The sequence below is a fragment of the Toxoplasma gondii genome, chromosome VIIa (assembly GCF_000006565.2).
Source record: "Toxoplasma gondii ME49 chromosome VIIa, whole genome shotgun sequence".
Classification (NCBI taxonomy): Eukaryota; Apicomplexa; class Conoidasida; order Eucoccidiorida; family Sarcocystidae; genus Toxoplasma; species Toxoplasma gondii.
Window position 1 is genome coordinate 3863470 of NC_031474.1, and position 24845 is coordinate 3888314.

At 52.3% G+C, this 24845-nt stretch overlaps 5 protein-coding genes across 5 annotated transcripts in view; 2 read left to right on the top strand and 3 right to left on the bottom strand.

Moving 5' to 3' along the window:
• Nucleotides 1–29: 29 nt before the first annotated feature.
• On the top strand, nucleotides 30–5539 carry TGME49_201670 (DnaJ domain-containing protein). The gene has a single exon (XM_002367422.2). It carries the CDS (start codon nucleotides 1622–1624, stop codon nucleotides 4382–4384), a length of 2763 nt encoding a protein of 920 aa, XP_002367463.1. The 5' UTR covers nucleotides 30–1621; the 3' UTR covers nucleotides 4385–5539.
• TGME49_201660 (hypothetical protein) lies at nucleotides 5317–8319 on the bottom strand. Its single transcript, XM_002367421.2, has one exon. The coding sequence runs from the start codon at nucleotides 7689–7691 to the stop codon at nucleotides 5925–5927; it is 1767 nt and encodes a 588-aa protein (XP_002367462.1). The 5' UTR covers nucleotides 7692–8319; the 3' UTR covers nucleotides 5317–5924.
• Nucleotides 8320–11029: 2710 nt separating this feature from the next.
• TGME49_201650 (hypothetical protein) lies at nucleotides 11030–16421 on the bottom strand (the record flags this gene model as incomplete). Its single annotated transcript, XM_002367420.2, has 3 exons — nucleotides 11030–12157; nucleotides 12931–13112; nucleotides 13517–16421. The coding sequence occupies 3 exons, from the start codon at nucleotides 16419–16421 to the stop codon at nucleotides 11858–11860; spliced, it is 3387 nt and encodes a 1128-aa protein (XP_002367461.2). The 3' UTR covers nucleotides 11030–11857.
• A 93-nt stretch (nucleotides 16422–16514) lies between these two features.
• Nucleotides 16515–20282, bottom strand: TGME49_201640 (hypothetical protein; the record flags this gene model as incomplete). The annotated part of the gene is made up of 1 exon (XM_018779172.1): nucleotides 16515–20282. The coding sequence occupies one exon, from the start codon at nucleotides 20280–20282 to the stop codon at nucleotides 16515–16517; it is 3768 nt and encodes a 1255-aa protein (XP_018637436.1).
• Nucleotides 20283–22379: 2097 nt separating this feature from the next.
• The window catches only part of TGME49_201630 (protein phosphatase 2C domain-containing protein), a 5503-nt gene continuing 3037 nt past the window's right edge, over nucleotides 22380–24845 (top strand). The window contains exons 1-4 of the mRNA XM_018779171.1: nucleotides 22380–22810; nucleotides 23677–23685; nucleotides 24079–24213; nucleotides 24527–24647. Coding sequence (XP_018637437.1) covers nucleotides 22730–22810; nucleotides 23677–23685; nucleotides 24079–24213; nucleotides 24527–24647 — 346 coding nt within the window. The 5' untranslated portion in view covers nucleotides 22380–22729. The remainder of the gene's footprint in view (nucleotides 22811–23676; nucleotides 23686–24078; nucleotides 24214–24526; nucleotides 24648–24845) is intronic.

Sequence of the window (24845 nt, forward strand, 5' to 3'; positions counted from 1 at the left end):
TATATTTCCCGATGTATCGCGGAAAAGAACACAATTTCGAGCATTTGAGTGGAGACACGGTCCGATGGCCCGGTATTTCTGTGTTCATATTCCGGCTTTTTGGCGCAGTGTGGCGATTGCAAGTCGCCATCGCAACCAGCCCTCTAAGCGTTTCTCTGGGAAGTTGAGCGCCCGCGTCCGTTCGCTTACTGAAAAGGGGTCGACTTCTGAACGGAACAGCCCGTGGAAAGCGCGCGGACAGACTTACCGCTGTGCTAGCGTTTAGGGTAACACACGGATGATGGTTGCCATTTGAATTAACTGCGAGAGGAAGTAATTCAGATGCGAGTGTGATCAGGTCCGTCCCCCCCTCGTACGTACTATCTCTGAATCCGTTTCGCTTATCCCGAAACCGCCAACCCCGCCTCTGCATGTGCCTGTTTAGGCTCTTCACAGCGAGACTTGGGGTAGCAGTGAAAGGGGCTCGAGGCGCACGATCCCTTTCCTCGTTTTTTTTTTCGTGCTTCGCTTCCAACAGAAAACACTGTGGCAGGCGTAGAGAGGTGATCTCTCGATACCGTCGCAGACTGTGCATCCACTCCAGGACCTGCGGGAAGCTAGCCAGAGAAAAGTGTGTGTCTCAGCAAGGTTCGGAGAGCGGCGGGGTGGAAAGAAGCAACATGTAGTGCTCTGGGTCGCCATTCACTTCGCGTGGAAACGCCCTTTGCTTTATCACAACGAAATTCTCCCCTCAGCTTGTCGTTAAGAGTGCGGCTGTCTTCATCTCGTGCCCCCATCCCCCTGGTGGTGCCGTGTCGAAGCCAAGACGGCCCGGCGTTTCTGTGTTGTTTGCGATTTCATTTGATTCTGCGCGGTGCAAAACGGCCTCTCATTGCGTTTCTAACGCTCAAAAAAGAGGAAGCTGGGAGACTTCTTTTTCTCCCGCGAAACTGCGTAGAAGTTTTTTCGAGGTCGTTCGCACGAGTGCGTCTGCCCCACATGCCCGCAGCGTCTTCCCAAGTCTTTCTTCCGCAAATTCCGGTGCTCTCGCGAGCTTCACCTTTCCCCGAGTTCCCGCGTCTTGAAAACGCGGACACGACTCTTTATGCAGGCGTTGTGCCTCTCCGGTCCCTGCTTTCCGGCCGGTTCCCCGTGGCTTGATATCGTGCAAACGCCGGACCTGTACCGTTTCGAGGAGCTCGAATCTCCCCGGAAGGACCGATAAAGAACACGGCTCACAGACGCCGCGTGCTTGTCGGAGTTGGACATGGTCAACTTCCGAGATTTTCCCAGGTATCTTATTCGGTTCATTGTGAGTCTCGTCTGCAGGACAACTGGATGAAACAACCTTTGTTCTTGTGGGATGATTCCGTCCTCAGCACTCCGTGCTTCGATTCTCGGCCGTCAGCTGCTTTGTCTTCGAGAGAGAAGCGGCCTCTGAAGACCGCGCCTGCTTGCGCTCTCTAAAATGTAGCGTCGTCTCCTGTTTCCCTTGGCAGCCAAGTCACACGCGCCGACGCCTGCGTGGGTGGCCCCGTCTGCGTCGTCACACAGGTCCATGTGAAGCGAAGGTCACTTCCTGCTCCGAAGAACGAGGGAGAAGACAATTTACAAAATTCCCCGCAAATCACGAAACCCTGCCATGGAGGTGGCCTGCGGCGCCCGACAAGCGAGGGCCGGGAGCCCCGGAACACAAAACTCCGGTCACAATCCGTCAACCACGGTACCTTCTCCGTCTCCTGATCCTTCCAGCTCGTCACCCTCTCCTTCCTGCGGTGCGGCGGCGGACTCGGATGACCCATTTGGTGTGCGTTCGGCACTGGATCGTTTGCGTGGGTTGTCGTGGAAGTCCCCGTTCCGTCGGCGGTCTGCTGCTTCGTCTTTCATCTCTGCGTACTTGGCCTTCTTCTTCGGCGGCTGCTTCGGTCTGCACTGGTTCCACCTGGCCTGCTGGCCACGGTGGGCGCTGCGTGTCTTCACGCTCTCGGGGTGTGGACTCTACAGTCTCTGCGACTTCTTTCTTCTCCCGAGCGCCGTGCGAGCATCGCAGCGAAGGAGACAGAGGGCCTTCGTGAGGGCGGAACTTGTCAAGCGCTTGCAGGCCGCCCACCGCCGCGAGGAGAGTGCAGCGGCTCTCTCCCGCCTGGAGAAGCGAGCAGGCGCGACCTCCGGGGCCGCTAGCTGGACTCTAGGGCGCAGTGTCTCCCTCCAGGACCTCGAGGCGTTCCAGCGCGGACGCGAGGTGCTTCGGCGACAGACCGAAAACCTCCGGAAGCAAAGAGATGAAGTGCTCAGACGCGTCTTGCAGCTCTCTGTGCGCTGTGGCTTTCGGAGTCCTTCGTGTCTTGGGAGCCCCGCAGTGAAGCAGAGAGGAGAGAAAGAGAAGTTGGGGGGGGAGGAGACACCTCACAGACTGGCAGGCGTTTCTCAGACGAATGTCGCGACGTGCACATCTCCTGAAGAAAAGAAGGAAACAGATGAAGGTCAGAAGGTTTCGGCGCCTGTTGAAACTCTACCAGAAGCCGTCGAGGCTGCTGACAACGTGGTAGAGAAAAGCGAACAAGGTCGAAATGATAACGAGATCAGAGCGGGTCGAGACGCGACGATGGCGACTTTGATGATATCAAACACCGCTCCTTCGCCTTCGTCTCCTTCTACCGCTCCTTCGCCTTCGTCTCCTTCTACCTCTCCTTCGCCTTCTTCTCTTTCGCCTTCTTGCTCTGCGTCTGTGTCTGCTGCTCGTCTGCATTCTTCGGGTGTCTCTGCGTCCTCGCGGTTCCCGTCGGGTGCGTTGCGTCCAAGGCTGTCGGTGTCGGAGCGCGACATCGCGGTTCTTTTGAAGGAGCAAGAAGTTGGAGTGGAAGTCTGTGCGCTTCCGCCAGTTGTGAGTTCGACTTCGTTTGCCTCGCAGAGGGGCTCGAAGGCTTTTTTTTTCAGGCACCTTTCCTGGCTGCGCGGGGTGCTGAGTTTCTGGGCGTCCCTGATGCCCTGGCGACTGCTTTTTCGCGGCATCTACGCGCATGTCCTCTGTTCCTTCGTAGTCGACGTTGTGTTCTGCAACGCTGAGCTGTCGCCCCTGAGTGCGCCGATCTCTCGACTCGTGTTCGTTCTTCTGCACTGTCTCGCTCGCGCGGCCGTCATCTTCGCCGCGAACTTCTCGGACCTGACCGACATGCCTTCTCCCTGGCTCTGCAGCGACCTCCTCATGTGCGTGGCTGCGTCGTTCGGGGGCTCTGCAGTTCTCCTTCTCGGCCCCGAACTGTTGCATGCAGTCGGTGCCTACGTCCCGATCGTCGACGCCCACGTTCGCGCGTCTTTCTCGGCCTTCTTCGGGGAGTTCTCCGTCCTGCTGTCGCTCCCGAGCGTCGAGGCCCAGGCCCGCCTCCCCCGCGTCGCCCGAGAAGACTTCTACGCATCTTGTCACTTTGCTAACCTTGTGGTCATTGGCGTCAGCGCATACCTCGCAGCTGCAGCTCACCACGACGAGCCGGAGGAGGCCAGGAAGCGGGAAGTCAGTTTCTGCAGGGACGTGCTGGCGCTGCTGGCGGTGCTTGACCGCGAGGACCGCGAAGCGCTCGAGAAAAAGCGTTCGAAAGAACTGAAGCCGGAGTTCACCGAGGCGAGTGCGTCTGCTGGCGGGGGCGAGACGACTGTTTGTCAAGACACGGTGGTGGGGGGAAACGGACCTCAGGAGACCAAGGAGAAGAAAACAGGAGGCGGGAAGGACGAAGGGCGAGGGCGATTCGAAGAAGACCCGCGAATGGCTGCGCTGGTTGCGCAGGCGCAGCGAACCTATGGCGCGACGATCACCCAGAGTCCCGGGGACACTCGCGTCCAGAGGGTTCGCGAGTGCATGCTGTCGGCTTTGGTCTGGTTCTTCGCCCTCGCGTTCCTCGCCGTCTGGGTGGCCTGTCTCGTGCTCGCAGCCTCCAATGTGGCAGCACGGATGGAAGACAAAACCGCGGCAAAAGTCTTTGCGTTTGTCTCTGGAGACACGAAGAACGACCCTGAGCTCGGGCAACTCAAGGCGGAGCTCTCTGTCCTGTACAAGCAGTTTCAGGCCCTGCAGAAGGAGAAGGGGTTCACCGGTGCCCTCAGCGACATCGCTGCCATGCTGTGGAGCGAGGCCCAGGAGGCGATGAGCGAGCAGAGGCGAAAGCAGAAGAAAGAAGACGACGCTTACACGCTACTGGGTGTGCAGCCAAGCGCGACGGCTAGGGAAATCAAAATGGCCTACAAGCAACTCGCGAGACAACACCACCCCGACGTCGTTGCCGCCGCCTCCCCCGAGCCGCTGACGCCCCTCGAAGAGGCCCGCGCTACGGAGAAAATGCGAAAAATCAACGAGGCCTACGAGCGACTCATGCGCACCCACGGCGGCAGAGGCAACCTCGGAAGAGTGTGAGAAACCTTCAGGGAAAAGAGAAATACACCAGAGAAAAAGCAGCCGGAGGGGTCTGTGTCGGCGGTGGAATGTGCGGTCGATCGCGCGCAGCTGAGACAGACGGAGGACCTGGGAGGCAGTCTGCGGAAAAAGAAAGAACGCCGAGTTTCCCCCGGGCACTCCTTGGAAACAGACACTGACCATGGCGTCGAACTCTGATAGTAACCAGCTGAAAACGCGTTACTTTTTCTTAGATGGTGGGGGACAAAGAGAGCCGTTTCACGTGACAGTCTCGCGGTGCTACGGCTCTGGATTTGTAAAAAGCGCCAGAAACTGTCAAAGAGACAAAAGTGGCGAAATGCGAATTTCCCTTGCGGGTTTGTCAACTCAAAAAAAAGTGCTAAGCTGACGGCCCGGTAAACACAGTGTGCGATGGCAGTCGACAAGGCAGGTACGTCTTGCTCGGACGAGTCGCCACCTGCAAGACTTCTGTTCCGCATCTGTTTTTTGCTAGAAATTTCGCGTCTTCATACGCATTTCCCCACCCGGACGGAAACGGGCGCTGCTCCGCGAGACCTCAAGAAACGTCTCTCCAGAGGGCCCGCTGTCTTTCAGGGGAGGCACGCAATCGGGCGCGTTGTGCCTCTGTACCGAATTGCATAAGTTGCCACATTTTTATTTATTCGGTCGTGTATCGCAGATTTATGCATGTAGCCGTGAGAAGACAGGTTGGCGGTGTCCCACTATCCAGATTCAGAAATGTGTCGCTAGTGCCTGTCTGTGAGACCGTCGACCGATGGTTTTCCCCGCAGCAGGAACATCCTGTACTTTTAGTTCCCCTACACTGTGGGGCACACCAGAAACCCCTGTCTTGCTTTATTTCCTACACGTAGACACGGATGTTCTGTGCAGTTAGCGTGTTGCAGAGGGTTTGGTTTGCTTTTGTGAATGGCATCCCGTTTGAGTTTTGGCAAGAGTCCGTCATGTCATTCTGTGTAGTCGCCTCGAATCTGCTCGGAAACATGTGGTTTTCCGGTCACACTATCTTTCAGGTTTGAACCCTCAGAAGCCTGACGGTGTTCCCAACTGGCCAAGTGTGGCTGTTATTCTCTGCAGCAAAGCTTGCTGGCGTACCCCAAACCGAAATAGGAAGCTCTATTCTAAAGAAATGGCCGGAAAAAAGCCCAATGCATGTTTTGCGCAGTGAGACAGTCTTTTGTGTCCCTTCCTTATCCTATAGCCAAATCGATTCTTTGCTTTTCCGAAATATATATCACCTCGGGCATCTGTGCAGTTTCATGCACGAACGGAATACAAAGATGCAGAAACTGCTTACACGAAACGCGAAGCAGAAACGCTGTACGACATCGACCCCTTAGGTGCCCCTGCGGACACTTGTTGTTCTCTGTCTTCCACATTCTACCACTGCTATTTTCCAAAGACGTTTTTGAAACGCAGTCTAGCAATTCCAGGGCCTAGGAAATGTCGCAAGTAGATAAGAGCGTCGGGACATCCTGGCTTCCGTCCATGAGTTACACCGTTTGGACCAGCCGTCACTTCCTCAAGGGTTCTGCCGAGCCCACCCCTCTTGTTGCCTTCGGAGTTGCTCTGCCCACCGCGCCGCCTGGTCTACACTTTCTGCTGACTGTCTTTGTTGGAGATTTGGATCGTATGGCGATGGTGTGCTGGCAGCGTTTCCTCCTGTGAACCCTGTGAAACGTAGGCTGGCGTTTCCTTGGTTGGCAAAGCCGCCAAGTGTGCTTCCCCCGCCTGGCAACAATGCAGATGCGTACGCGCCAGTGTTGACACCGCCCCCATAGCCATAACCGCCAGTCGGTGTCGCTGGATTCACTCCTGGCGCAGAAGGGTAATGCTGAGACACACCTGGTACAGAACCCACAGGCGTCGCCCCTCTTGCCACAGGCACTGACGGTGCCGAAATGGTCATTCCCCCTGGTGAGAAGGGGTTGTATGTGTAGGGAATTTGCGAAGAGTAAGCCGGCTGGGGGGAGTAGATTGCGTTTCCGGGGTGCGGCGCTTGCAGAAAACCGACGGAAGGCGCCATTGTCATTTGTCCTAGAGAAACGCCCACGGAGGGGCTGTTTTGCCGCTGCTGTTGCCGTCCTCCCCTCTGCCCCGCTCCCGAACTGTGCGAGTTCCCTTGGTGGTTCCGATTTGCTCTCCCGCCTCCCCTTCCACCGCTTTGGTTTCCACGCATCATCTCTTGCATCATCTGACTCTGCTGCTGCCCCGTGAGAAACTGTTGCATGAGTTGCTGCTCTGATCCCATCGGCGCAGATTGCCCTGCGAAGCCTTGACGTTGGCTCTGAATCTGTTGCTGCGTGAGAAACGTGGCCATCATTTGCTGCTGCTGCGGACTCATTGAGGCAATACCACCAGGAGGCATTTGGAAACCCATCATGCTCAGTGCCTCGACAGCTTGCCGACGCTGACGTCCGGCCGCTATCATGTCGCCTAGCCCCATCACTTCTTTCTGATCACCAGGTTCCTCTTCTTCACGCGACGAAGAAAGTCCTTCTGAAGAAGCAGTGTTCGCACTCGGTTCGCTTCCACCTTCTCTGAGGGTCATCGCTGAATCCACTGTCGAGGACGGCTGCAACCGTCTTTTCTCACTTAAAACAGAGCTGGTTTCGCCAGGCAAGACAACCGGACGTGCGTCGCTTGTGAACGGAAAAAAGACAGATGCAACGCTTCGGTCTGTAAAGAGTGGTTTCTTCTGTTGGTCAACTTGTCTTAAGACTTCTGGAGTGTCTTGCGGTACTATCAGAGGCTGTTCCGCCCAACCGGAAGAGAGACGACTCAAGGAATTTCCCCTGGACGGCATGTATTGCTCGAATCCAGTCCACCAGCGATACGCATTTTCTTCTTTATTGGACGACACGAAGTCACCATTTACATAATCTTTAGTATACGAACACCGATCGTCTTGGCAAATATTGAGCAAATCGTGTAGGCGGTTTGAAGTTACGATGCCTTCAGTTCTCCATTCGGCGGAACTGGAGATGGGATCAAGAATCGTTCCTCCTGTACAACCTCGCATGTCATTCCGCCTTTCCAGCGTTTCGGGATCGTGTCGTTGTTGAATTTCAACGCTCGCTGTAGAAGAAAGGAACGAGCCTTCGTCCGGGTACTCTACCTCGGGCAAGCCTACTGCTGTTGGACTTGGAACGCTGGGGAGACTAATTACATTCATCACCTCCGTGTCGACTCTCCATGCTGGAGTAGGCAGAGGTACAAGGGAGAAGAAGTCGCCATGAAAAACGACAAGAATACAGGTTAATGAAGAGCGAGTGAGTGTGACCCTCATACTCGTGACTGAAACAAAGAAGTTCTGTGAGTCAATCTGTTGGGGATCAAAGCCAGTGCTTGTTCTCTCAGACTAACGACTGAACATCTTCTGACGGAACAGTTGCCCACACAGTCAACGCTCAGAATGCTGTTCGCTTCAATAAGAAGGCGACCTTCTGTAACCCAAAATAATCAGCGTCCCCCGTCAGGAAATCTGGAGTGGACTACTGTTGGCGCCAGTATTCGAGTCCTCTACGTATGTAATTATATGGCTGCACTTATGGCCCTGCTTAACCACCTGTTAATACGTCTAAATGGGGCGGTTGGACACAAAATGCTTCAAGACATGGGAATCATCAGCAAATTCAAATGTAGGAAGGCTGTATCTGTACACGCTATAAAAGCACTTATCTCGGAGGAGGGTTTATCTCCACCCCGATAAGAGGGCACGACCATATTTAGATAAGTGGACACTATTACTGCAGGCGCATTCCTTTAGGCTGAATGTCATACGAGATCAATGGGGAAAGGCTGTAGCTTTCTCGATTTGCATTCACAAATGAGGCAGAGAGAGCGGAATCGGCGGCGGCCGTTTCGGACAATCTAAACCTGGGGATCAGCTGAAGAATGTATGCAACCCCCATCGAAGAGATCACTTAAGTTCCAGCGGCTTAATACACCGTGGCCCTTGACGGTATGTTGAACAGCTGAAGAGACCGCTGCGTCTTCACTGTTTTTGAATGTGTTGCCCACGGCACACTCGAACACTGTGTGTCCCTCCCAAGAAATGCAGGCCACATAAGCTTAATTATCCTGCAAGATCCCGGAATAAACCAGTTACAGAGACCGTCGTCAGCGCGGCTGGCCTGGCGGAGGAGCACTGCTCTGGTGGTATTCTCTGCCGGCCGGTGCTCACACGATTTGGTTTACCGTTCTTCAATTACCCCTGTTGCCAGGTGAACACAGAGAATCCCGAAAAGCAGGATTTTTGGGGAGCAGGTGGCGACAGTCAACAACCGACTGACGTGGCGATACAAGCACGGCTTTGTTCGCATCACCGGCCACACAAGATGGCAGACAAGGAAGTTCATAAAGTGAGAAAACACAACCTGGTTTTCAGATAGGCCACTTTCGGTAGGCCTTTTCCAAAGAAAACAAAGGACGATAGTGTAAAAACGTATATATGGAGGAGAGCGTGTACGTAAATAATTATGCACTCGCGGGACTCTAAAGGATCTTGAGGTCTCAAGGTGAAGCGAAGCAGGTAGAAAACAATTGAAATAGAAATATACAGCGGCAGAGGGAATCAGTTATCGCACTTCAGAATAAGAAATGATCGTGCACGAAAAGATTCGTACACAGATACGCTATTCCGAAACGAGATTTGCCCTTTACTGGGGTTTGCTTGATTTGTACGCAGTGATACGCAAAAAAGTAAACAAGCATAGGTGTTTATATGTGTACAGGTCGTAGAAGTAGCGTCCCTCCTGTCATCAAAAAAAAACAGTTGATGATTGATCGAACTGGCGGTCCCGAGTCACCGGGGGTGCAAGGTTCCGTATACGTTGTTATCACAACACGCATTTGCCGAAAATTCACGTTGTAACTTTATAAACAAGAAGGCAGATGGGAGTTCCTGCAGCCCCGCTCCACCGCTGTGGCAGCTTATCAACAACGGGTTTTTTTGTCTGTTCACATCTCCCACGTGACAGGGGGAGGGTGGGAGCAGAGAAGTGACGACGATGTATGGCATGTACGACATGATTGCTTCTCCTCAAACTGATAGCCAAACATCGTCAACGAATGAGTAATTTAAAGGAAAACGCGTGTTCCTTGTTGATGACTCACAACGGTTTAATGAACTCTCTTCTTAGAAAGGGACAGGAGACGAAGCGATGGTCTGTAGTGAATCAGAGTATGCTTGCATTCGTCTGAAAGTATAGCAAGGACTGTGTCACCACTAGGAGCGCACACACCTGTTTGGCTGGCAAGAGACGTGCTGCTGACAGATCGAGGTGACTACCATGTTGTATATGAGAAAATCTTATATTAAGGTTCAGTAGTCGTCGTCAGGTGTCGCGCTGACCAATGTACTGAGTTGCGCAGCAGCGTCCTCCATTGGTGAAACTAGGAACTGGTACTAGTGTAACTAGATCAGGTGGAAGTGTCCAAATGAGTTTGGACGTAGCAAAGTGGCAGCAAAGCGGAAACAGACAAGGGCAAAACAGTCTTGCGACGGTCGCACTGAACTCGCCCTCGCGTAGCACTGCAGCGCCCAGTGAAACTTATCTTCAGACTGTCCCAGCTACCGTATCCGAAATTCTTTTGGGTATGTGGGGACTTTAAAATAGTGCTGTGGTCATACGCTTTCTCTTCCAACAGCGTCACGCACCATGAACTGTTGCACCCTCGGGTAGTCTGTACCATAAGCAAATACGCAACTTACTTCTCCGAATTCCACACTTACAGTCAATTTTACGAAATTGTCTGTATAAAGAAATGGATGGATCGTCTGCGCCACACTGCGCAAATCTATCAGTCTGCATCGCCATGCTCTGCCACCCTGTTTGGCATGTGTGAGTAACAATCTGAGTATACAGGGATATGGAAAGCTGCTGGAGTGAGCTGTGTTTCGTGGCCTCCGCGGACTGTGGTGTCATATACTGACCCCATATGTGGTGTTTGGTCCCTCATTCATGATTTCAGTTATAAGCATGCATTTAACGGTGTATTCTATCAGCACTAGCAGTGCACCGTAAACGTCTCCATAATTATAATGTACCGCGAGTGTTGCCCTAAATCGAATCTCCGCAACTGAACGCATCGACGCCAGACTTGAATGATTAGATTGTGTGCAGCAGGAAGACTTCACTAGTTTCCAAGCGATTGAACCAGGAACGTGCATAGCTAGTGTTCTCGTTTCATCCTTTAGCGCCCTGGAGAAGAGCTGATACGTAGTTCATTGATACACAGTGAGGCAATCTGCTATCGACCTACAGGAGGTACTGTTGTGTCTCCAGATGCTTCCCTCTAAGTGTAAAATACCTGGTGAAGCATCTTCTGAGTTAGGAACAGTCGATTACTTGACGATATTCAAGATACTAAATATTTTCCTTTTTGATAAGTTAACCCTATCACCAGAGTGGAACCAGAGGGTTGCACTGCAGCAACAGCGCGCATACCTTGAAAGGTAAGTTTTCTCCGTGTCTTGAAAAAGGAACCCTTGACGGATGAGGAAAACTGCCACATAACAACGAAAATAACGCATACTGGGCTTATCGTGCCCAAATGCAACGGTATGTAGAACGAGGTTTCCCTTCGAAACCCACCAGCGACATTATTGCCTCTCAAGAACAGCAATTGTGACTAGATCTGCTACAAAATGTATGGTGTGTCATCAGGACACAGTCGGAGGACACTGTTTTAGCAAATACACGGCGTATTGTAAGCATCGTGTGCGCCCCAGCCAGAGGTAGAAGTGGGAAAAAGGTGTTCTATGATACTTCTGAACCTGTAAACAACACTGAGAGGTACATAGACGAACGAGAACGCGTTTGTCGAGCACCAAGGATGTGACACATAGTGGATCACACATGGAGGAGATGGTTCGCGTGTTTGGAAACGAAGATGCGGAAGCAGAACGTGGGAGAGACGGCGGCAAGCCCATTCACGGTTCAATAACCTTCAACTAGATGAACTCACACTTTTCGGCGCATCCATCAATGTTGCCGTTGCTGCCAACTGGTTCAACTCGGGCAGCATTGCGCAGTCTGACTGCACTCGCTGTCATTGGACATTCGAAGAGGGGTAACCTGTCTTCTTGGTAACGAATTAATGTCATCGACTGTTGGTGCTGCTGCTTTTCAGCGGGCTTCAGATCAGCGGTTGCTTTCGCTAGCAACGCGCCCCGTGGTCGATTTGAGTACGATGTATTTCCCCCCAAAATTACTTTATTTAGGGAGTGCAACCATGTACGCATATGCATATGTATCCGTACATATATTTGCGTTGATGTCTGCGTGCAGACATATCTCTATATGTACAGGTTTCGAGCAGCTACACCTACACCTGTAGGTACAAGTATATGCCTCGGAAGCATCCAGGCGTGTATCAACAAATGGCTCTGTACCTATTTCTCTATACATGCAGGCTGACATCAAAGAACCCTGAATCTCATCAATGTCTTCACTTCTTTTGAAGGTAAGCGAGGTCATCCAGAGCTTTGGTGACCATTGACATTGCAGGACTCGTGTCGCTGGTTTTCATGAGGAGGTCGGCAATTGCTTTTACACCACCTCTTATTTCCTGAACCTGGGCTGCAGGATCCCCTTGTGCACGCTCCATGCCAGCAAGGCTAGAGTGCATGGCGTCAGAGCCTTGCTGGGTTAGAAGCGCCGTAGTCTTGAGAGCTGCTCCAACACCCTGTGCCACTTTGTTGGTTTTGTCCCTACGTTGTTGTTTCTCGGCAATGGCCTTCTTCGAAACCTGCCAAGAAGCGAACCCTTCACTCTGTGTGCCAGGTGGCGTTACGCTGCGCCCCTGCTTTGCTTGTTCGCTATCTACACCAGCCAAAACCGCTGCTCTGCCATCCAGGTGAGGGGTCGTAGAACTAGGACTCCGAGCCCACCGGCACTCACAAACAGCTTTCAAGTTCTTTGAGCCACGCACATTGATCACATGCCGAAATAGGATGAACTGGGAAGTCTCCATGCGCTGAATACCACATTCGTTGTCCTGTGCAAATGAACAGTGATCACATGCAGTGGAGCCCATCCATTACCATGCCATAAGCATACACAGGTGTACTTGTCATCGTGCCCACCCCGCACAGTTGCGTATATAGACACATTCGAATCAGTATTTTGTTATATTCCTAGAAACGCATGGGACACAGTCCCCATTTTTTGACATCAAACTACGAACTGCTGCTCTACTCTTTATGTCGTAACAACGGGGTTTGCCAAACAAATCAGTTGCTGCATTCACTGAAGTGGACATTACCTTACGGGCTGTAGCGAGCCTCTTTTTACTTCATACATTTCTCGCAGAGGGCCCGTTCCATATTCACTGAAGCGTCGCATGTGAGTCCCCTACGATCCGGTCTTTCGCCGCTGTCGAGTCCACCACCACGGGTCTAGTATAGGCGATGCGATCCGGCCGCGACAAGCCGTACACTGTTACCTCAAAACTACCATTAGGTACTAACGTATGCAGAGGTGAACCCAATTTGCGTCCTTGTACTGTTACTATCACCTTACCTCGTAAGCGGTGGAGGCGCAGACCGCGTTCTGCATGGGAACGAAATGCGCTTGACACGCACGATTTTCTGCTGGAGATTCGTTTAGGTACGGAGGCTTCTTCTTCCAGTCTCCGCCGACAGCTTTCTGAGGAATGCAGCAAGTCATGCCGCTGCTCACGCACCGAACCCACGGCTGTCCCACTGAACGAAGAAGCATACCGGCACATCCACAGTCAAGGCCCGCTCATTGCCAAGCCATCCATCTGTGCAAGTACCGACAGCATGGCATTTTGGCAACGATAGGTGAGGATCACCAGTCACTGATGCGGTCCAAGAGCTGCATTCTCTGAATGGAACAACTGTCTGACCCTTGCTTACGTGAACACTCACAAAGCCTTGAATGCATGTCTGTGTATACACACCAATACAGGAGACAGACTTCTCGGTTGTACTGTCTCACCCTCTTCTCCACCAAAATACCCCCCCACCCACCGAGAGAACAATGCAATATATCCAAGCACTGATAACCATCTAATATGCTGTCTGCTGAGCAGCCAGATCACCGTAAGCCTTTTGTCGTTTATTGCGTGGGCGAGCGTCCTTACAGTGCGTGGGCGGCTTCTCCTTTTGTTCTTTCCTCGCTTCATTCCTCTGCTGGCTCCACTCGAGAGCCTCTTCGAAGGGGAAACTCTTGATCAGTGAGTTGCCGACCCCAATAAATGACGAAGTGCTAGTGAAGAGCTGATCTGCTGACTGAACAATGGCCGGCATTGCCGTCACCGCACCGGGCAACTGCCGCGACACTCCAGCAGCTGCAGATCCTGCAGCTGCTATGCCTCCCGATCCCACACCTTCTCTTGTCTTGATTCCGGCACCTGCTGAAACACCTGGAGTAGAAAGAGAAGGGCTGGCTCCTGGGTGAGACAGGGAAGAAGGGCCACGAGGAATAGAGACAGGCGAAGCTCTGGCACCTCCAAGATTTCCTCCTCGTGACGATACTGTTGTACCAGCTGGACTGTCAAAGGCCGAGGAAGTTGTGGATGAATACACGAGGTTACTCAGTTCAGTACTAAAGGACGACGGGTTGACGGAACCCGAGTAGAACCCCGCTGGAGTAGTGGAAGAGATTCCGGGAGATGATCTAGCAACTTCATGGACGTCATGACTTGTGATCGACTGTTGTGTCCGTTTTGGAAGCTCAGGCAAAACAGTGGTTGTCGATGCCAGCACTGGCGACAACGATCCTGATGTGTCAGAGTGTGCAGGGGACGAAGGTGTGGACGTTGTTAATGGTGTGGGAATCTTGGTGCTAGAATGCGGCGATCCAGAAGAAATAGGGGAACCCAGAGTGGAAGACGCAAATGCTGGACTGTGGAGAGACGAAGGACCCTGGAAGGAAGATACGGAGTGAATTGACTCCGGATACAATGAAGAGGGGATACTGAAAGACGAGACAGTGCCGGCACCCGCAATGTTGCTGCCCCAACCAGCTGCTGAACCCGTCCGAGCGTGGACATCGTCCAGGAGAGATAAGCCTGGAGCTGTCTGTGTCAAACTGGGTAGTCTGGGACTGGTTGACGCCGCAAACGCTTGATCCCGTGCTGTCGCAACACTCAGCCGAGATATCGTACCTTCCCCCCCCACTAATGGTTTCACGCCAATACCAGATGTTGGCGACACGTCTCCTGAGGCTGAGTAAATAGATCTATGCATCCCCGGACCATGATTTCTGGGAGGGAGAGTGTTTCCATACACTGGAAGAGAGTGTTGTGTCTCCGTTGGTTGCCAGGCTGGGGGAGTGCTTCCGTTTTGACTCAGGCTATGTACGCCAGTGCTGCCTGTCGTGTAGCTATTCTGAGGGGAAACCCGGGCAATAGCCACCTCTGAGGCTACTGGCAGTGTGTCGGGAAACGGGCGAGCCCCAACGGACCCGAAAGCCACAGAGAGGGGAGTCGTTGGTGGCGCCACCGAGTCGGCATTTGCCAGCGCCGGGGTATGAGGGGGGGCACTTGACGGTGTCGAACCAACCGAGTGAGAAGCAGGAATGGGAAGGCCTGGATCTGCTTCGAAAATGCGAGGAACCATGGTACTTGGAACTACCGACGTGAAGACGGGAGGAGCGGTGGTGCGCTCGAGAAAAGCCCCAGAGGAAGGTGGCAGAACTTGATTCCCAGCATTGGGGGCGAACCAAGTATCAGGTGCCATTCCAGCTGAGGAAGCGCGCAATGCTGGCATCGACGTCGATGACGCAATATTCGAAATGACACCCTCTTCAACTTTCAGAGGCATGGACGGAGAAAGATGCGGATGCACGCCGTTGCCAACGCCTAGAGCCGTGGAGGGGTCTAGAGGAGGAACAGCGGGCGAGTCGGGTTGTGGAGCAGACGGTCCACGAACAGACAGCAAACCAAGGCCACCTCCCCCGAGGCCTCCAAGCCATGGGAAGCTGATTGGAATGGGAAGAGGAAGAGGGACAGGATACGTGCGACGTGGCTGTGGATCTTCCTCTTCTGTGTTAATATCATCTTCCTCTTCTTCATCTTCATCATTCTCTTCTTCGTCATCATCTGGATTCCCTAGCCCTTCTTCTTCGCTCGGAGACTCCTTCTCTCCTGTCTGTGTTGTCTGAAGCTGAGAAGCGGCATCAGGCCATTGCGACACAGATGCCTCTTCCATGAGCGTGGGAGCGAGGTCTGCCCCAGGCGTAATGCCTTCCGCAGCTTCTTGTTCCATGAACAGGTCAAACATGGTAGGACTTTGTGTCAGAGTCAGATCAATTATTTTCTTTGTTGCACTATTTGTCGATGTTGCTTTCGGCCTGTTGACATCGCTTCCATTCTCACCGGAACTGGGACGATTGCTGCTCGAGCCACTATTCATTGGGCGACGGCTTTGTATCCCAGGATTTCGTATCATATCGGATAGGTTGTCAGGGATTGTGATGATATCAACTCCAGAAATACTAGATTCCAACGTTGCATACGTCTCTCTCGTGCCTGTGGCTGCTGGAGTAACGGAGGTCAGCGGTGCCGGCGCGCCACTCGAACCTGATGGACGTGGAACAGCAGTTTGAGAACTTTCTGGTTTTCGAGGGTCACTCAGGATAGCCACCGGATCAGCTCTGTCAGCCGCGTCGAGACTAGACGCAGACAGGCCGGTACCAGGCTCCCCTTGGGTTTCTACCATTTGCCCCGCCTTTGAGGACTGGCTCTGTGCTGGTAGTGGTTCCTCAACGGCAGATTCAGGAGAACGGCTACGAGACGTATACAGGAAATCATGGTCAGCCGAAGGATCGACAGATTCTGGAATCTGTAATGCCTGCAACTCCGTTGACGCCATCCGCTCTTTGGCTGGGGAGACTGTGACCATCCGGTTACTGTCAGAGTTCACTTGAGGCAGTATATGAACCACTTCGGAATCGTATGCGGGGTTCGTTGCTGGCAAGCTGGTATGGTGAGCAGGTAAACGGTTCGATAACGATGTATCAAAAGGGACCTGGGAATGAAGCATAGCGGAATGGGTATAGGAGGAAATGCCATAGTTATCAGAACGCTCATTCTGCAGGACAGCTGTGCGTTTTATGTGAACTGAGTCTCTTTCTGACTAGTGCACGTCATTCAGCATCATCTGCGATTTCGGCAAATGCATGAAATGAAGTACGAGAGGGGATGGTGGGTCAACCACCGTATCTCCGGCTTCGTCAGAGACCTCTTTCGCTGTCTCAGAAGCTAAGGGCGTAGGCAAGCTGAGGGTGGACACGGGAAGACTTTCAAAGTCAACAAGGTCAGGCAACATGTGCGATAGCGGCTGTGTTGACAGAAAAGTTTTTCGCCGACCGCTTTCGAAATGTACATTTTCTAAGTGTACTGCAGTTACCTGAGCCGCTGCGGTCTGGGCTAGTTTTTTGTCCTGTTTTGATGATGCACTTTCAGGCGCCACAGTGAAGCGGTCCCGCAGCCCCGGTGAAGAAAATGCCAAAGAGGCGATTTCCTTCTTATTCACCGAAGTTCTAGTCGAGTCGCGCACCTCTGCTGCCACCGGCAGCCATTCAGAACTCCTTTTACCATCCCGTGCAGCAGAAACAGCCACAAGTTCCTGAACCACGTCCGACAAATCGTCTTCAGAGGACCTCTGCGCTTCACCCGCGTTTCGGCGCTTCACCTGTAGTGCTTTTCCAGGATTTGTTCCAACCATCAATTCACCGGTTGTCAACTCAGTTTTGTTCCTTGACATCTCCGGTTCCAGCTGTTCAGTTTTGTCTTCTCCTCTTTGGGTTCCACGTTTCCCGTTCACTTGGTGCCTTTCTTCTACAACGTCGCAGTCGACTTCTGTTCTACCAGTATCTCGTGTTTGCTGCTGAACATCCTGTTCCGAATGAATCTCTTCAAACATTTTCGCTACTCTGCTACCTTCTTTCTTATGGTCTGCATTACTATCTGTCCTGTTGGTCTCAGTTTCGACAAGAAGAGCATCCAGCCTTCCATCTTCAAGCCCAGGATCTTTCAGGTAGTCGTTGAGTCTATCTGCCTCGCTATTGCCTTCTTCATCGAGTTCAGCGGTGCTTTTCTCGTTTCTGTGGTTTCTCGTTTGTTCTTCATTCTGGTCGTGTGCCCCTCGTTCTTTCATCCGCTCGGAAGATCCTTCTTGCTCTGTTAGTTCCTGCAATTTGCCTTCGAGTTCAGCTTCCGATGCTGCTTTCGTTCCCACGTGAATTTTCCTGTCTCCATTGAGAGGCGACGTGTGCCCCGTTTCTGCGCCATCGCCTCGTACTCTAGTCCGTGACTGGCCTGCGGGGGGCTTTTGGGCGATTCCCTTCGCTACTCGCTCACCCGGGTCGTTTTCAGCTTTCTGTGCCGATTCTTTTCGTCCCTGTGCGCCTTCTTCCGTTTGCACTTCGTCCCGCGACGCTTCCTCCAGAGTTCGATGTTCTACCGGTATGAACTCGGTTTCTCCCTGTGTGCCACTTTTCTCTGGATCCAATGCTCTTACGCCCATACTGTCACCTGTCTCACCATCCTCATGGCTATCCTCTTTCTCATAATTAGTTCCATCGGAATCGACATCTACGAACAAAGGTTCCAATTTCATCTGCGGCAGCGAATCGACATCTTCTGTATCTGACTTCGCCTGCTCGTCTGTTCTACTTGGCAACGTAGACACTCCATCGTCTTCATGAAGCGTTTCAACCACACTGCCGTGAACCAACTGACCTTCTGACGGGTACCCACGTCCTGGTCTTCGCTGATCACTGCTTTGTTGCTCTGTATCATCTTTGGAGCTGCTAACATTCGGTCGGCTTCGGTGTCTTTCCGCATTATTGTCCACAGTGGGATCGGATGAGGCGACGCTGGAAATGCTGAATTCTAATGAGAGCGGGAAGCCGCTAACTTGTTGAAAAAGCACTGTGTCACCTGAACTGGACGATGGGCCGGCTTGAGGTTCTTTCAGAGCAGATCCTTCTGCCGCTTCTGGCGAGGAGGTCTCTTTCCCACCGGCACCTCCATCTTGCTGCAACGCCTGTAAAGGGCCTTTTTCCACTCCATCCTGCGAGAGATGAATACTCTCCCTTTCGTCGGGGGTTCCCCCACCGATAGGCTCCGAGTCTCCATTAACACTCTCCTCAGGTTGACGCTGATGGTGTCCTTCTGCTTCTTCTGTGCCGGAGACGTCTTGCTTCCCAAGTTGCAGTTTTTGGTCCATTTCATCAATCCTTGGTAGCCCGTTGTCGCTCGTCGATGCCACATCTTTCTGCACGTGGCTTGATGCCAGGGTTCCGCTATCGTGCTCGCTCCCGTAGGCTTCCCTGGTCGATGCCGGCACACGTTGACCCCCTGGTTCTGACGAAGACTCGGGGACGTGAGAACCAGCAGAACTGCCTTCCTTCGTAAGCTTCAACTGCTCGCTAGGCGTAGACATGTGCTGTCGCTGAAACACGTCGTTCTTTCTCTTATCGTACGTGGGTGCCACTGGGTTCATTTGGTGCTCCTCTGGCGTCGCAGCCGTGTCCGCAGATTCGCCATAGTTTTTCAGGAGCTTGTCGTTTTGATTTCCTTCCTCCAAGAGCTCTCGGTGTAATAATGGCTCCTCAGATAGAGGTTGTGTTTTCTTCCCCTCTTCAGTGACTCTGTCTCTCGGTCGCAAATAATGTTTCTCCTCCAGATTGGTTTGCCGAGTGTAGGTCCGCGGCATCAATGAACTGTCCTCTCGAAAAATTTTCCCTAGTTCGAAGTATTCCTTTGTTGTGTTTTCGTATTCGCCCTCTGTACGCAAGGAGAGTACGTGTGAAGGCAGAGTCCTCTCAGGCGCTGTACCATCAGAGTCTTCCTCGCCTAACATTTTCTTGTGTAGCCAAGAGACTGTAGTGCCTGTTTCTCCAGTATCGCCTTCACCGCGGGTCTCGCTTCCGTCTAGACATCCTTCAACTGCAGCTTGCTGTCCCGTGGAAACACCAGCGACGGACACGTTACATGGGGTCGTTTTTCCGTCTGTGCGGCCTCTCAACTCTGCTTGCGCTGCAACCACGACGGGGCGGACCATTTGTTCTTCTCCCGATGCGTCTGGAGTCGCTTCCGGGGGAACGACTGCCGTGTCGTACTGCGCTGTCGTCAAGTTTCTTGTTGCGGCGTTCGATTTTCGTCGCGGTTCCGCAAGTTCCCATTCAGTGATCTGCTCTTGCTGAAGTGCGTGTCGAGAATGTTCGGCAGTGCTGTCGACGGGCAATGTCGCAGCTGAGTCTGATGCCTGAATCGTTCCAGTTGCAGGTGATTGCGAGTCCGGTTTGGCCTTCATCTTTTGCCCTCTACCCTCTGGAACCTTCAAAGCAAATCTGGGTACTCCAGCACCAGGCCGTACCATATTGTTCGCCGTAAGAGGCCTTTTAGCATCAACGTCGTGTTTTGCCACTTGCTCTCGCTGGCGTGCGCCGCTGGAGGCACCTTCAAGTGCTTTTCGGCTTTTGCCCCCCTCGTTCGGAGCACCAGGCGCAGTTTGAGTGTCCCGCGATTGGTCATTTTCTCCTTCTCCACTCTCGTCCTTTTCTCTTCGATCGTCTGTATAGTCACGCCGGTCCAGGGCGTCTTGGACCGCATGCTGGCCTGACTGTGACAGGCCAGTGCTCCGTACCACCGACTGCATTCCCGCGGCATTGTCCTCTGACTGTCTGGAACTAGCAGTGTGGGAGCGCCATTCGATTGCCTCCCCTGTGTCTGGGAGGGCAGCAGGAGAGGACTGCCTATTAACAAAAGCCGTGGACGCTGCTCCATCTTTCGGTTCAACACCTGTCGCGAAAGAGCAAAATATGAAAAAGGCTGCGGCGGCAATCAATGATGGTGGTGGACTCATGGGCCTTTTCACACGGTGGTAGTTCTCCATTGCGCGATAGTGAAGGAAGCACAGAGTGAACGGTTTTTACTTTCAGAACATCCTTCCGCTTCTACCGTCCCGTGAGCGACGATTTTGTAAACTGTCGACCTCTGGAGGCTGGCGCGCAGTTCGCCCCCAAAACACGAGACTGATCGAGGGCGACACTCCCTTTCGATGTCTCGGCGATAATTGAGATCGGTCTCCGTTTTTACCTTTCTGTCAGCGACTGGGATGGTCCGCACTTGAGTCATTTCTGCAAGAAGAAACGCCGCGTCCTGCGGATGCCATACGACTCAGTGGCAGCAATTTTCGAAATTAGCTGGTGGATCGTACACGGCCTTCACTTTGTGGCAGTCACTCCAGAAATCAGCAAGCGAAAAAGGAAACAGAAAGTCTCAGTTACTTTTTCAACGCTACACAATTGATATACCGACACATTTCTGTACGTAGAAGGAGCATACCTCGTGTCATTGTTTGCCGCCACGAAATCAACATCACTCCAATGATATCGAAAACTCAACCCCGAATGCAACTTGAAAAGAACGGCGAAAACGGCTCCGCACAGTCCGTTTCGCAGATAACCCGTGTCGCCACTCAACAGCCTGCAGACAATTGATGGCTTTATTCGTTCTTCGACGTAACCAGCATACCTGTTGGAGCTGTCACCTTACGCAAAAAACCTTCCGCCACGTTTTTTTGGACGGTGGTCAGCAGTAACGAAGTGTAAACTGTGTTTAACAGAAGCAGATTCGTTTTTCACATAAAGCACACTCCTTCGAGAGATCAGTGTGCAGCTAAACACATTTTCCTCATGTTTTTAGTGGAACACCCGATTGGGAAAAAGTCGCCCTTACAGTTTCAAAACTTTGCGTATTTCTCATTTTAAATACGCATGTACCTATGGATTCAAAAGTCGTCCACATCGGCATACACAAACGCCCCTTTACGGCCATTCATGAATTCAACGCAAACCAGCAAAGGCTGCTCAATTCTGATACTGCCGTGGAGCTTGAATCCCTCTTCCTGGAAAAGATTGTGAACAAGCGTTCCCACAAGGGCTCTTTAAGCAGAACGCTGACACCCGTTTCGGATTTGGCAAGAAAACACCCTCTGCCATCGCCGTAAAGCTCGAAGAAGGGGACATGAGAGCCTGTGTCACCCGACCTTCCCCGGGGTCACACGAAAGCGGACTGAGCAAGAGAGCACGGCCATTCTCCCACCTATCCGTTTTCTACCATGGTGTGACACAAGTTAAACTATACGGATTTTCTCTGAGGCAATGTACCTCAAACGGGACGTCGAACGGAGGCAGCAAAGTATAACCTGGACGAACTGGACTCCGAGAGAAGTGAGTTTATTACCGATACCGTGTTGTAAGTTTAACATTCTGTAAGAGCACTTCTAAAAACGTTCTGTCCTGTAGTTTACTGAAATCTGGCAGCGTTTGTCAAGTTCCCTGTATCAAGCTATCTCACTGCGCACTCAGAGTAAACCCTGAGTATTCACTACGGGTTATAGAAGAAAGGATATCGCTTTAGTGCCGGTAAAAAAACGACTCGCGATCCCCAGGTTTTGACAGAAAGCACCCCCCCCCAACTCCCCTCGGTGCTGGCGCGCGTGAAGACGTCTGGTAGTGCTACAGAAGAATGGAGGGCTGCCCGTCGGTCTCTAGAATGAACCTAAAACGTCGACATACCATACCTCATTCAATACGGTAAAGTGTAGCCATCTGGGCTTTCCAACATATCGCCAAGGAATGACAAGAAAATCGTTCTGGACAGCATCACACTAAAAAACCGTGTTTTTGTCTGAGAAGGACTGTTTCTTGATAGAAGTTTGCGCCTTTGTCTAATCTGGCGGATGCCCTACCCTCTCCTTGGTTGGTTTCGACAGGAGCAGCACGATGCATCAATTGCTCATAGTCGGTTTCACCCTTTTGTCCGTCTTCGCGCAGCGCGTGCAGGCGCTGTTTCACAAGTGCAACGCATGTGTGTATTCATGGCTGATACAGTGCATTGAGACTCGCTTTTCCAGCTCCATGAATTTCTACAGGGACTGTAACTGCGGTGGAATGAATTCAACAGGAGTTCCTAGTCGCCAGGAAAACGACGAAGACACCGCAGCTGCGGAACCCAGCGAACAAGCGCCTGTGTTGTCGTGCTCTCAACCGATGCGTGATGCACGAGCTAGCCGTGGAGCACCGCGTCATAAAATCACGATGATAGCAGGTCTGTGTATGAGCAGAAAGGGGGGCGGATCGTTGTCGTGTCGCTCTGCTTTGATATTCGTGTCTCTATCTACAAAGACACACCGGAGAAAATTGGTAGTACAAGCTTGCGCGGTACTGGCCTGCCACAATTTGTTTACCAATCTTACGCGGAAGTGCCGCCGTCCAACTTCTGTGGCTCGTTGTCTTCATCGGCCAGGATTCGTGTCTGAGAAGTTGTCTTTCCACAATGAGAGGCGTGTTTACAATAGCCGCGGCAGTTCTCTTGTCACTGTCCCTTTCTCCGACCGGAAGCCATGCGGTAACTCGAGTACGTGCAATACAGAAGTCGGCTATACGCCGGGGCTTCTGGAAAAGGATTTTGTTTTTGTCCGATACAAGCGGTGCTGACGCGCCTGAGTCGGGTTTAGCTTATAATGCACTGGAATGATGTCCATTGTGTCCAAACATATTTTCTACCGTAGTTGCGGATATGAAGAAGCGTCCTCCTAGATGTAGATCTAGCGTGTGATGTGTTTGAACTGTGTGTCGCAAGCGTGCGACGCAACTGGAAGCAGTTCTTGAGAAGGCATTCCTTTCTTGTCGTAGGCTCTTGCTTGTTCAAGTTGCTGCTTGCTGACTATATTCAGAGGGCGAGCTAAGCTCGTGCGGTTCTGTTCCCCCCACCTTTTTCAAGTCACTTCTTTTTTCCAGTGTAGGCAGTTTCGTTGGAGTCACCAAATATGCATGTAGATCGGCAAAGGAGTTTAAAGTCCCCAAAGATGTGCGACGGTGTCTGCGGCGGCCTTGCGTGAGACCAGAGGTTTCGCTACCAGACGGGTGTCTGAGATTCCATGATGGGGGAGACAGTGGAGTGTCTATTTTGAAAGCTCCGCGTCATCTTGGTAGGACCCACTCACGAAAACGGCGGCTGAGTTACAACAGAACCCGGATCTAGAAACAAGAATGGCTTTCCAGAGGGGGGTGTTCGGTTCAGAGGCAGACGTTGGTGGTGCTGGTCGCGGCGCTTGGGTTTACAACTTAGTGGAAGACACTCGTGTGCCCACAGAACGAAATAGCCGCGTCGTGCCTGCTTGACGCAAAAATATGTGCGCCCTTTGAAGCAGGCCTCGAGTGGTTGAACCCTTCTGGTATTGATGTCTGTGGGTCGCGGAGTTGCTCTGGTTTCTCTGTCAGCGGCAGCAAGTATGTTTCGAAACGTTGCGCCTCCGTGATGTACAAAATTTTAAGAGCTGGATCAGGTAGTGCTGTTTGCTTACGGAAGAGGGAACGAGCCGTTCCAGAAGTTCATGATATCGACAGTTCTCACAGGGCTGGGAGACGAGGTCACACTGTTGCACAGAAGCCTTCTTGTACGCCAGAGGCTACTCGCTGTTTGCATCTTGTTTCTCGGCCATTCTCCTGATTGTGATAACCAGCTGACAGAGACAGCCGACCCGTCGCCCTGAGACGCCGCTCCGATCTTTCCCTGCGTTCAGGAGAAGTCTCCATATTTGTACAGCGTAGGAACATGGTCAGTGGCTCACCTGCTCCCTTTACAGGACAGCTACGTGTCGGTTCCCGTTGTTCTGCGTTCAGCCAACTCCTCATTTAGGACATGACACTTTTCTACTCTCCGGCGATGGGAGTGACATCATGGTCATGAAAACGAAGGAATGGCACCTGAAAATAGGAACAGCCATGATGAGGGGAAGACGACGATATTTTGAAGATGTGAGTTGGCCATACCGAAAGGTCTCACATGCCCCACAAGTAGTGTGTGTATGAATGAACATAGTAAGAACTGATCTAGTCCCGCGTAGGGCACTGACGCCGCTTCGCTGTGGATTGCCTTTCATAGGTCAGGTGATGTGACGTACGTGCGGGTCTGGGGTCTCTCCTGTGATTAAGGCAGCTGTCGGCATAGCTTTGCACAGATTCAGACACGCAACTGAGTGTTTGTCTGGCAAGTGAACTGCGCATCCCAAATACGGCTATTTATGCATATGCGACATTAGTCATCCAGTTATTTCCGTGTTGTTTCCAGGCGTGTGTGGTTACGGCCGCTGTGCCTGGGCAACCGAACGTCCGTATTCAAGCAGTATTCGACGGTCATGGTGGGCCAGAATCGGCGCAGGCTCTGGCTGTAAACCTGCAAGATGTTCTTAGTGAGTTCTGCCGAGGGTTTATTCGCGTTATTCTCGGTGTTTGTGAGAACGAGCTGGCGATGCTTATCTGCTTCCAACACACGTAGCGAGGCAGTGAAATGCGTAATTTACACGTAGCACTGGTGCGGAAAGCAGTGGACAGGGAACGCATGGATCGAAGCATGTGGTGCCCTCCGAGTGAATGTCAAAAGTGTCTGG

Coding starts and splice junctions, on each gene's coding strand:
- TGME49_201670 (XM_002367422.2), top strand. CDS start 1,622: ATGGAGGTGGCCTGCGGCGCCCGACAAGCGAGGGCCGGGAGCCCCGGA.
- TGME49_201660 (XM_002367421.2), bottom strand. CDS start 7,691: ATGAGGGTCACACTCACTCGCTCTTCATTAACCTGTATTCTTGTCGTT.